This window comes from Harpia harpyja, chromosome 10 (assembly GCF_026419915.1).
Source record: "Harpia harpyja isolate bHarHar1 chromosome 10, bHarHar1 primary haplotype, whole genome shotgun sequence".
Taxonomy (NCBI): domain Eukaryota; kingdom Metazoa; phylum Chordata; class Aves; order Accipitriformes; family Accipitridae; genus Harpia; species Harpia harpyja.
Genome location: NC_068949.1, coordinates 25,092,170 through 25,104,807, shown reverse-complemented (window position 1 = coordinate 25,104,807; position 12,638 = coordinate 25,092,170). Strand labels below are relative to the sequence as shown.

The 12,638-nt window shown below is 40.4% G+C and overlaps 1 protein-coding gene across 12 annotated transcripts in view; it reads left to right on the top strand.

Annotated features, from left to right (window-relative positions):
* MARCHF8 (membrane associated ring-CH-type finger 8) overlaps positions 1-12,638 on the top strand; it is a 100,079-nt gene that overhangs the window by 43,503 nt on the left and 43,938 nt on the right. For 8 of the 12 annotated variants that reach the window (XM_052798500.1, XM_052798506.1, XM_052798504.1 and 5 more), the window contains one exon: positions 1,085-1,216. The exons of the other annotated variants lie outside the window; for them this stretch is intronic. In XM_052798500.1, the coding sequence (XP_052654460.1) occupies positions 1,085-1,216 (132 nt within the window). The remainder of the gene's footprint in view (positions 1-1,084; positions 1,217-12,638) is intronic. 12 annotated transcript variants of the gene reach the window in all.

Here is a 12,638-nt window from a genome sequence, read left to right as displayed (position 1 = left end):
GAAGAGCCACGGTTCAGGATTTAGGAAGCTGCACACAGGCTCTCACTGTAAATGATACATTAAAGCCATGTTTCCTTTACAGGAAACTAATGGCTTGTGAGAGCCTTGTCAGTTGTGTTTGGACGGCTATGTCACACAGATTGCAGCAGGTAACTGGTAAAGAGATGTCAAATAATTTGTTGTGTATCTAACAATGAAATCAGAGCAAAACAGTTCCGAGAAATAGAACTGAATCCGCCAGTGGGGTGTAGTGACATCTGCCTATTGCAGTAATTGCACTTGCAAATAAAGTACTTGCAAATTACTCTTGTGTTTGTTCGCTCTTTGGAAGAATATCTGAAAGTAAGTGATTTGTGTAGTTAGCTTGCAAAGTTGTATTGACATAGTGGAATTTATTGCTCAAGAGAAGCAGCATGTGAATTTATCCCCCATATTCTTCCACCCACTAAGTTCTCCTAAGCAATCTCTTTTCTCTGTAAACAGTCGACTGAACTTGCCAGCTACAGCAAGCAATTTTTTTCTACCTTCTTTGTGCTGTATTACTTTCTGATCTGTCACATTCTTTCTCTGTCTTCAGTGTTCATCTTTATACAGCTTCTCTTGCATCACAGCCCTTAAGAATAAGAAAAATTAATTACTAAGCAACTGAATTTACTAGTATGGTGTAGTCCAGAGATATGGCTCTGTGCTTATTGTGCTTTCTTTGACTTCTAGCTGCACAGATTTTTATCTTTAAAAAAAAAGAAAATCACCAGATCTGTTGGTTTGACTAATGAGTAGAGGAAAGAAAATGGCTCTGGGAGGGGCATGCTCCTTGCTCTTTGGACAGTGGGAGAATTTTTATGCTTCATAGCACAAAAATTGCTAGGGGTTGCTTTTGGGAAGGGGGGAGAGATGGACATCAGCTGCTGCAAGCAATGGAGCGCGTTCACAGGAGCTCTCATGCATTATTCATCACAAGCTCTTTTCACTGGGATCAGCTGGAGGAAGTAGTTAGTCTAGTTTGAGCTACACTAGTATTATATTTAGGGGGCTTAAACAAGCCCAAGCAAGTACAGCACCAACTCTTTCTCTTCATCTGCAGGCAAATGTAGGGCAATCAGCAGCTCTGCTTACACGGCTCCGTCTCTTTAGTCTGGATAACAGGAGTCATGCAACCAGGGGAAGCTACGCTGAGGATACACACATGCATTCATGCTGGAAAATGAAGCTGCAGGTAGGAGAATGCCTTGTCAGCAGAGTATCTTGGCTTTACAGTTCATTGTAGGGATGCTATTAAGCCCTGCAAAATAAATACATACGTCAGGGCAGCCTGTCAAGAGAGGCTGCTGTAGAGGCTCCTCATTAGAGTGCTACATGAATGATCCCTTTTAGTGTTATACTTTGTTCAGTTCTAATTGTGAAGCTGCTTTTTTTTTTTTTTTTAAGCACCTTTCCTTCATTCATGTGAACCTTCTGAGGGTGCTGGGGATTAAAAGCAGAGAGAGAACTTGCTGGGTTTTGGAATTTTTTGGGGTGGTTTTTATTTAAGCTGGCTTTTTAATTGTATTAGTATTAGCACTTTTATTTGGGGGGAGGTAACCATAAGAGATTCTGTTAAAACACAGCTGGGTGTGATAAGCCTTAAGCTCCAATTGTGTCCATTCAGAATGTGTGCATTTGAATGGCTGCAGTATTTACTACTTTTTTTTTTTTTTTAATTTTCTGAATAAAGATGCTTGTAAATGGGGGCTTCTGTTCTCAAAAGCTTGTGTTTTCTAATGTTATCAGTTGTTCTAAAAGAAATCTATATTCCTTTTCTGTACAAGCTTTGTATATTTAGATCTTCAGGGCTCAAACAACACTATTAGTTCAGTTTTAGACAAAGAAGGGGATTTTGCAAAACCTTATGGAACAATAACAAAGGGTCTTTGTTCTGTTCCGTGAGCATTATTTGCTGCTGTGTAATGTGTGGGTTTGTGCATGTGTGAGAGAGGGAGGTATACAAACACATAATCTCATTTGGCAAGAATGTTCAAATGTTATTTGCTTTGTGTGCCTTAAGTACGTATGCTGCTTCTGGCTGCTAACTGCACTGGTGCGTGTGTTCGTCCCGCCTGCCTGACTTCCCGCGGGGGGGGGGGGCGAGTGTTTCGGTTCGGGGAGGATTTTATTTATTTATTTATTTAGGTGGGCTGCTAAAACCCCCAAACTTGAAAGTGCAAAAATCAAGAGTCCCTGCTAGGCAACTAGGACGAAACGATGCTTTGCTGTGCAGACAAATTGTTTTCTTTTCAAAACGATAGCTTGAAGTCCAATCCAGGGTTTAGTAAGTAAGCATTACTGGTGGAAGCAGAAATTGTCAGCTTTGTGTGAAATCCCCCAGGAGGAGATTAATGATCACGTGCTTTTGGTGAAGCTTAAATGTATGCTGCCTGCCAGTATGTTGTCTTCCAAGATGACTTGATCACCTAAATAGAATTTGCATGTACAAGAATATAATATTCAGTGACGTTTCTTTTTTGCTTTTGTTAACAATTGGGAGTGACAATATTTTGTCACTATCAGCCTGTGGGGTTGGGGGGGGGGGCGGCACATCAGTACTTTTGGGAGTCCTAAATAACTTGAAACGTTGACTTAAAAACTTAAAAAGCTCCTTTTGACTTCACATGTTAATGTTCTTTAAATTTATATGCTGTACATACCGTGAGAATTGATCTGCTGCTTGAATTTTGCAGATGTTTCCATATTTGTTGTGAGGTAGAGAGGTGACAGTCTTATACTCTTTTACAACAGACTGTATGACCTTTCAATGCATAAGATCCTTGTTTCATGGAAGCTCGCTAGCAGGATTCTTTATCTAATTTTATTAGACTTGTGAGGTCCCATGCATTCAGTTACTTGATTGAAGTCAGTGGAATTAAGAGGTGAATTTGGGATTATGTGATTTAAACTTTTAAGATTGTCTTCCCCCCCCCCCCCCCCCCCACATTAAAGTGTATTTACTGCTTTACTACTCAGTTACACCTGGAGTATGTTGTCTAGTCATCAGGGTATAGGGAAGGAAGACTTATTTCTGCACTTGCATGTTTAATGTACTAGGTGGATGTGTTGATAGTTTAAAATGAAGTTTTCGAAAAGCATCTCTGTGTTGTTCTTTCAACTATCCACATTCAGATTTTAGCTGTGCTCAGGCCTCCTGCCACCCACGCAGCTGATTTTTTTTTTTTTTTTTAATAAGCAAATAAGATTTAGTACTATCACTGTAGCACAAAACAACAATTACAGCCTTATTGGCACAGAGGGGATTCAAGCATGTTCACCTCTGTCTTAAACTAACTGGGGCCTAGAGTGTCATCTTTGATGTGCCATCTGAAAGAGCTCAGGCTTATGCCCATGCTTCAGAAATTCCTCAAACTCCTCATGAAGCTGAAGCATGAGGGACGTGGATGGACTATGACACTGTAGATCATAAAATCTCACTCTTGGGGAGAGGAGTTTTATTCTGGTGTTTACAATTCTTTTAATTCAGGTAGTGGTGGTGGTGGTATTTATTATTATTATTATTGTTATGGTTATGGTGGTGGTTGTTGTTGTTGTTATTATTATTATTATTAATAAAGAACTTTCACATGTCTGGGAAACGTTCTGGATCAAAATATCTACCAAAGTTGCCAAAGATTCGCTCTATCAGCTAAGAGTGAGGAAAATATTTGAACTGAACAGGCCACTTCAGCCATTACTTACAGATCCAGGAAGGTGAGAGTTTGCACTGAACAGAAAAACCCCAGCTAATGAATAAGGGGGGAAGGGGGCACAAATCCAATTTTTGGTTATTTTTCTGTAGATCATTGTGAAGAGCTGGAATTGAACCAGAACAGGAAACATGATACTCTGTGTTCAGACTGTGGCAGGGAGCAGGACTGAGACTTATTTGATAAAACTCCTTGCCGGTTTTATCTCCTACCTCAGTGTCTCTGTGTGATGGAATATAAAGATTCCTAATGGCAGAGTCAGAAATACAATAAAAATATTCAGTGTTCGCCAGCAGCAAGAAGTGACACAAACTGAAATGAAGAGTATCCTTATGTTGGTATTAAAGAAATGAATGGAAGAGGAGTTATTAGCTAGTTCTCCGATATAAAGGCAGCATCATATTGTAACATTTAAATGAAATGGTTGCAGCTGTGACGTCCTTGGGAAAAGTAGTAAAAAACAGGGAAGGCAAAGCATGGTGGCCTCTTTGTAGGACCTATCAAGCGGTGGAGAAACTTTGGGGGTTTTTATTTCTCAGCTGACAAGGAATTTTAAAGGTAGGTCTACAGTGAGAACAGATGTAAGTTTGTATTTGTGGGGTCTTTTATTCAAAAACATAACTGAAGAATAAATTTAGATTGAAAATCAATTTTTCAGTAGTGCAAAATGAACATGTTTTCAGTCCATGGCCTTCTGCCACTAGGCTGCCTCCCAGAAAGCTTAATGGTGGGAAGTATTCTGGTGCCATGGTGGGGCTGCAATCAAATTGCTTGTGATGACAAACGATGTAAAATTTATTTAGAGCGTATATTACCGTGCTTTCATGATGTCAGGTTTGCAGCCTGCCCTATGCCATTTGGCTTTTCTCAGTGCTGGCCAGCTTCCTTATGGTTTGCCGTTGTCTCTTCTCCCAGAGCGGGGTGGCCCTCTGCCTGGTTCCTCCTTTGCCAGCAGTGAGGAGGGACGGTGTCTGGCTTCCTCCGATGGATGTGGCTGGGGGGGAAACAACAGTGGGGCTGCAGGAGGGAGGATCGTCTGCATCTCCTTGAGGAAGTGCAGTGTGCCAGGCTGGAGATCTCTGCACCTTGGTCTGGTGGAGGAGGGCAAAGGGGTGCCATCATCAACTTGTGCTTCAGCCTCAACACCGCAATGGATTTGGCCACTTCATCATGGGCATGTCTTGGCCACTGGTGACAAGTGAGGGTCAGTAAGAGGGGGGACAGAGACTGCTTCCCCCCAACCACACCTCCCCAAACCTCTGCGTGTCATTGTCCCAAAGGCACAGACAGGATGCACTGGTACCTGAGCAGATCTCATTCTCTAAAAGGCACAGGATGTGCTCATACCTGAGCAGAAATGACTGAAACTGTGTTGTCTATCCTTTCCTCCCTCCTGGGAATGACTGCAGGGCAGGCAGAAATACAAAGCTTCCAGTAGGGATGTGACCCTGTGTAAGATCTGATGGAGACAGAGGGATATCAGGCAACCATGTGCATCTCCAGGGATTGACTGCAAGTCAAGTCAGTCAGGACTTGACTGCTGATACAGACAAGCCCAATCCAAAAGCTGTGCGAGCACAGTAGTGTGGAGATGTGCCAACCCGCACATAGCCTCTCTCTGAGCAAATCTTGGGCAAAGGGCTCAGCGATGTGCTATCTTGGCTATACAGTTCTGGTTTGGTCTGGTTTATTCGTGCATTCATATTAAAGTAATATCAAATGAACAGGTTGGAGGTAAAGTAGTGTTTTGATGTTCTGCAAGGTTTTGTGTACAATAAATGGTAGTGTGTCATTGCAGTTGTGCTTTGGAGCTCCCCAGTCGTGTATTTGCCTTTCAGCAACGTTTAGAGAACAATCTTGAAGTGAGGTGACTGTAGACGCAGACAACATCCGAGCTTAAAGCTAACAGAAAGACATTTCAACACAGTTTGTAAATGCTGGCCTACAGATGCTTATGACCTTGGGCTTAGATACAAAATGAATACGAATAGGCCAGTTAGACCTCTCTGAGTCAGACCACCTACACGTTGAACTCTGTAGAGAGCTTTAGCCATTGTGCCTTTCCCGTGCTTCTGGAGGAGTTTGTGTGAAGCTAGTGAAGGCTGGCAGCTTGAAAGCACTGAGAAAACGGAGGTCAGGAAGGAACTGACAGCAGCTATTGCAGTCTGGGATTTGGGGTATCCGTTTTTGTTTTGTCATCTTGCAGAGCGGAGCACAGTCCTCTTTATAGGGTCATTCTAGGGTAGTTTCTTCTGACTGTATCCATGCACTATAGGTATTTGAGGCGCTAGTTAGTGGCATCTTTTTTTTTTGCCTGCTCCCTTCCTGTCATGCATTTTTGTTTTTCTGATTTGCCTATTTTTTCACTAAGGCCTAAATTCAACTTCTGGAGAGAATTGTCTCCTATACAGGAGTATGAAATAATGTTTTCTTGAACCTTCAGCACTAAATGCGTATCTCATGAGTGATGATTCTTCCAGAGAACTGACTCAAAGACCCAAACAGTCGCTTATGCTCACAATAACAGGAATGCTAAAGTTGTCAACAGAGTCAAGATCATAGCTAGAATTGAGAACATAAGAACTGCTGTACCATGTTGGACCAAAGCACTTTGTGGCAGTGTGCAACACGAGATGCTTAGGGACTAGTGTAAAAACAGAGATGTAATTATGTAATATGTCTAAAAGTAGGCATATCATCAACAATATAATGATGCCTTCCCAGAAAGCTCTCCCAGCCTTCACTGATTTATAGCTCAAGGACTCTTCTGTATTTGTATTTAATAGTTCTCAATAGATTTCTGTTCTGCTAATCTCTCCAATAGCTTTTTCTGAACCCAAATAAAACTTTGAGCGTCCAAAACCACCTGAGTCAGAGTCCCACCATTGACTATGGATTGTACAAAATAGTGTCTGTTTTGTTCTGAAGTGCTCATTTCATTGGAAGTTCTGTGTTTCTTACTAGAGAGACAGGAGATTGTTTCCTAGTTATTTTCTGTGTGACCATTGTGATTCTGTACTTTCCTTAATAATTACAAACACTTGGGGGTTTTTATTCCACTATCAAGCACTGAGCTGGCATTTCAGTAAAATTACTTTTACCCAAAGATTGTATTCCTAAGTACCTGGACCCCAGCCTTGAATATGTAAAATTAAGATTGTCACATGACATTTATCCAGCCTGCATGTCATCTGCTATTTTACTAGCCAGTACAATTAGGTGGTTCTGCACCTTGCCTTGGCTAATGACAGGAAGCTGTATGGGAAGTAAACTTTGCCACCTCATTATTAACCTTGCTCTGCAGGCTGTTCTGTATTAACTCTTTCCCTGTGACACCCCACTGGTGACTTCCTTCTGCTGTGAAAACTGATTTTATTTAAAAACAAAAAACCAAACACCTTTCCTAACCTTTAGTCAAATATTTACCATGTGATAGCCTTTCCTTCTGTCTATGTTAGCTTAGAAAACACAGAACTAGTCAGCCTACACTACCTAGTTTACAGAAAGAATTTGACAAAATCCCATCCCAAAATGTCTTAGAGTATGCACTTATTGATACTTTCAAGGGAAGAGGGACCAGGCTACTTTTAGAAAGTAATAGAATTTAGGATTTCAAAACCAGATACTATTGATTTTAGAAATATCTTCTTGACCAAACATCCGTATGCATAGATACAACAATCAAGTATTCACTTAAAGCTAAAACGATGTGTCTGACAGTTATTTTAAACTTAGTTCACTTGTCTTCCAAAAAAACAGAACAGAAAATCTTCCAGCTTATTTACGCAATATGACTGTGCTAAATTTTTGGTAACTTCATGTATCTAAACTTCCTTTGGAAAAAATCTTGACTTTTTTTCCTTTGGATTTTTTTGTTTGTTTGTTTGGGTTTTTTTCCTAGACTACTAGCCTTTTTCAGACCTGGTTCAAAGATGAATTTAAGTTATAAGAGTGTTGAAGATTTCTTGTTTATTCTCCCATGCTGAAGTTGGAAGAATTCAAGGGAAAATGGGCATAGCCAGAGTGGCAGTTCTCAAAAAAAAAAAAAACCAAACTTTCTTTATATTTAGTAAATTCTTTAGAAAACGCCATTTGAAATTCATTTCCTCCTTGAAATGTCTTTAGTAAAAGTTCTGATCCTTAGTCACAAAATGTTTGGTGTCTGATTTGGAATATGAATTCGATCAATTAGTAATGCTGGTTTGTTGTCTAGTTTTTTTCTATGGGGATACAAATATAAGTACAGGTTTGGTCTGTCAAACAGCTGTGAAAATAATATGGCCTGGGCTTTGTATGTAAAGATCGCAAAAGAAAATTCAACTTCTAACTGAAAATGAAGTAGCTTGCCTGCCCTGCTGCCCCAAAAACTTTAGCCTGACAAACCATCTCAGCAGGAGGGTAACACACTCTTCAAGTATATCAGAGAGCGAGAGGTTAATAGCATATTTTTCTTTTGATGGTTGGAAGTCATGTTTGCCTATTACAGTCTCTTTCCAATAAATTGAGGAGTCGGGAATCCAGGCTTAGGAGAGATTCTGACTTAGTACAAAACTTGTCTTTTCTGTATGAGTGCCTTTCCTTCTTAAACTAAGGTTGGTTTCATTGGGGTATCACTGTAGACCTGTCTGACAGTATGCTTCTTTCAAAAGGTTAAACCTTGGCATCAGTCATGGTGAGGTAATTCTTATTACTGTTGATTTGTCTGGAAATACTTTTTATCCTCTATGTTTTAAATTCTCACAGATATTCCTTTGGACTTCTGAAAGCCAAGGTCAGCTCGTAGTGTGGTCCTTGCCTGCTCCACTTCCAGTTTCTGGTGACATTTAGAGTCTCTGTGGGGTTTATAGCAAGGCTGCACTTACAGTCACTTTTGAGAACAGGGGGTTTCACTCTTCAAGCATTATTTTTTGGTGTCGTTGTGTGACAGTGGCACTGAAGACTCCTTATGTTATGTCCTGTTTTACTAGGTATTAGGTATTGTAGATACATAGAAAAAGGACACCTTTGGTCTCTCAAAACTCAGTCTAAAAAAGTGAGCTCACGTGGCAAGAAAAAGTTTTACTTGCTCCATTTTCCTCCTGAGGAACTGAAGTATAAATTGAAGTGGCTTGCCTAAGGAGTGTGCGAAACCAACGATGAAACCATGAATGCACAGCTCCCTGACTCAGAAATCAGTGATGTATCCTTGGCCACTTCCTTCACTAGAACTGCTGTTGGGCTGTTCCCTTCTGAGGCCTATGTTTTCTTTCAGCAGAGGTAGCAGGAGTACCTGCAAATGCAGGGAAAGGGCTTGTCTCCTGCTTTGCCCATTTTGCTCTTGTTTAACCTTCCTGTTAAATAATCATATGTGATTACTGTAATTCTCAAAGCTTTGATGTGTTGATTTCTGAGTGGTGTCTGTGGATTTTAACTGCACCTGTTAAAGGCAGCCTGGCCCTAACTAGCATTGGTGATTCTGATTAGCATAATTTGTCATCTCTTCATGAAAATTACTCAACTGTACTGCTGTCTGGCCACACTTTTCTTCTTCCAAGGCATAAACGTGCCCCCATGGCTTTCAGTAAGGGTGTCTAGAAGTAACTTTTTAGAAGATGATGCAAACTGCTAAAGCTTTTGCGATAGGACTGGTTTGACAGAGAATTGTCTGTCATACGCAGCGTGGCCACAAGTGTTATAGCTACCAAGCCATACCTTCTGTATTTGTTAACAGTGCTTCACATGCCACATAGACTCCTTCACTCTGAGCCATGTCAAAGGGCTACAAAGGTTTTGGAAGATCAGGAGTCTTGGCAGCTACAACAGAAATGAGTCAGCCTCAATGGGGAAACCCTACCACTGCATGACAATGTTAGAAGAGCATTTGGAGAAGGGCAAAAATGGGCAATTGTCAATAGACAATTCAGGCAGAGCTGAACTTTGCAAAGTTACTATTACATTGAGTTGCTGAGAAAAACAAGACACACACATACAAAAAAGAAAAAAGACAAACCTCTTCTATCTGGCTCTTTAACAATCATAAATCTGTAACGAACAGAGAGAATTTCAGATTATGCTGTTCCTCCCACCTCCTCTCCTTTTTGATGTCTTTGTGGCTTGCTCTCCTTCCCTTTCATGTTTCTTCTTGATGTGTTTTTGCCATCAGGATTTAATTTTTGTTAAACATCACTTCTTCTGGGTATGTTGTTTTCACTTACAGATTCTTTCCACTTGTTGCTAAAGCTACACATTTCTTTCTTATGGTTGCATTTGCTGAAAGTACTCTTTTGTAACGTGTCAGAATTCATACGTTTCTTTGTTAGCAACGTGCCTTTCTCATCTGTCTGCAATACGTGGATGAAAGACAAAGATCATGATTAGGGACTTTCCTGGTGCTACTTCATTACCTTGACTTCAAGCTCACCAGATAACTAGTGCTGCTAAATTTATTTACTTGGTGGCTGTTATAGGTGTGTGGGAACCTTCTATGGCTTAAACCCAGATGATCAAGAACAGCCAAGAAATCAATGCCTTTGCCAGTCATCTCAGAAATTAGGCTTTAATGAGTCAGATTGGCTGAAGAAAAGTAGGTCTCTGAAGAACTATGTTGTGAAGTTCCTCCACTTCTCTTAGGAGCAAAACCTGTGAGGTTCATGTCACCTTTTACTCTCTCTGAAGTGATTTAGCTTCTCAGAAAAGCAGTTCCACAGTGGGTTTGAAGGAGGTAGAAGTTGTCTCCCCCAGTGTGGCTTCACAGGCTCCGTAAAGTCTGACTGGGAACTGCCCTTCTTGAAATGAGTTAAAATACCCTTGCCCTGAACTTTGTCTTCTGCTTGGTGGTGAATAATTTTTCATTCAATTGAATTAATTAAATTAATGTGCTTTCTTTATGAGGCTAGGCATGAGGAAATCAAAAGGGCCCAACTCAAGCCTTTCATCATACGGCTGGACAGAGCATATCCACAGATGCTGTTTCTTCCAAGTTCTCTTATTTTGTTGTTATCTGCAGACACCAGAAGGGTACTGTAAAGCTGTCTAGAAGTGCCGAAAGACATAGGATGTGCTCCAAAGAGTTTATTGTCTCAGGGAAGGTGAGGTAATGTAGAAGAGCATTGCAAGAGGGTGATTTTCCCATTTCTTCAGTTAAGCCATTCAGGGCTGACAGACTACACAGATTATACCCCCCCGCTTTGTCTCATCCCTTGTTTCTCCATTTTGCCTTGTGGCAAAGGACGTAATGACTTCAACCTATTGGCTAGGTGATAATCTCAGACAGCCTTGCCTCTGTGAATCGCAGCCTCACTTGGTGAAAAAAAAAAAACCAAACAAACCACCTGAATTTCAGTCACCGTAAAGGAAAAAAACCAAACCAAACAAAAAAACCCAAATCACCATCCCCACCCCCAGCCAAAAAAAAAAAGTGTACTGTTGGTTCTTCCTGAGATGTAACGCTTTCAAAAGCAAAATCTAAATAGTGGTACTGAAGTAATTAGATTATTATGTTAAAAGAAATGGTAATTTTGTGATCTCTGGATTGAGCATGGAAGCACCATACCCATGCATCTGTCCTGCATATAACCAAAAGAAGATAAAGGTTCCTTTTTTTTAATCTTATTTACTTTTTTTTTTTAACTAATGCTTGAAACGTGTATTTTTAAGATTTTCTTCCTGTCTCTTGCAGTTACTAGGCAGTGTTGCTGACTTATTTTTATCATGTGTATTTTGGTGTACTCAGCCTCTGTGATTGGGGATGTACGCATTTGTCTTATGAATTTTAAGCTAATTTCATTATTTTGAAACTTGAGTCATGTTTTTTTGTGTATCAGAGGTTGACAAAACTGAATTGTAGTTGTTTAAAAAGTTGTGAACAATTTGGATTTGAGTACTAGAGTCAGTAGTGCTTCAGTGGCAATTTGGTGACTGGAATTGGCATATTCCTAGGCAAACCTTATAGTAGGTCCTAGTGTGCACTGTGGAGACATATGAATTTTTTTTTTTTTTTTTTTTTTAGTACAAGTGAATCTGAAGCTCTTCAGTAATAGAAATTGGCTGTTGAAAAGAGAAGGCGGCACTGAGGTAGCAGGAGGGGTTGGGAAGGGGAAGAGGAAGAAATGTCTTTAAAATGTTCTTCCAGGGCCTGGTTTCTGCGCTTTCTGTTGGGCAGCTGGGCTGCTGTCTACATGGGGTTTTGTGTTTCTCTTGTCTGGGTATCTTTTTTTCCCTTTCTTTCTAATTTAACGTCAAGTTCCCAGCTTAGCCTAGCGTAACAGGAAGCAATCTCAAAACCAACCAATTTAAGCTCCCTTATGTTGACCTTGATGGTTGGTTGGTCTCCATATTGAGACGTTTTGTGGTTACTACACACTGTTATTTCTTTTTCTTGATATTAAGTTAATAGTTTTCTTTGAATAGTTTTTGCTATTCCATCTGGTTTCTGTTAACGGCTAATTTTGTTGTTGTTTCTTGTCATCAGTTTCTCTCTTGCTGTCTAATGGAAAATTAGTTTTATGACTCATTGGGGTGCTTGTTTTATCGATTGACAGTCAGTGGTTAACATTAGGACTCTGAAATGTAACAACACTCTTCCCCAAGGAAGTATTTGTCTGTCTCAAAGGGGTCAGATTAGTTTGAAGAGCCAGATGTAATACCTTAGGCTATTTGAGGCACCAGCTCTGCTTTCAAATCCAGGCTGGGCCATCGTGGTTAGAGTAATAATCCCTGTGTTTTCTCTGTCAACGTTATTCAGGGACTATATTTCTGCTAAGTTGGGTTTTTTTTTTTTAATACTGCTTTCTCCCATAATTGTGGCCCTTCACCCACTCTGGTCTTCATGATAGCACTGACTGTGTTGTTCTCCCTAAAAATATCCCTTGTTTCAAGTCAAATTAGTCTCCTGACTTCTGCTGGCTTCCCATTTCCCAGGTTACA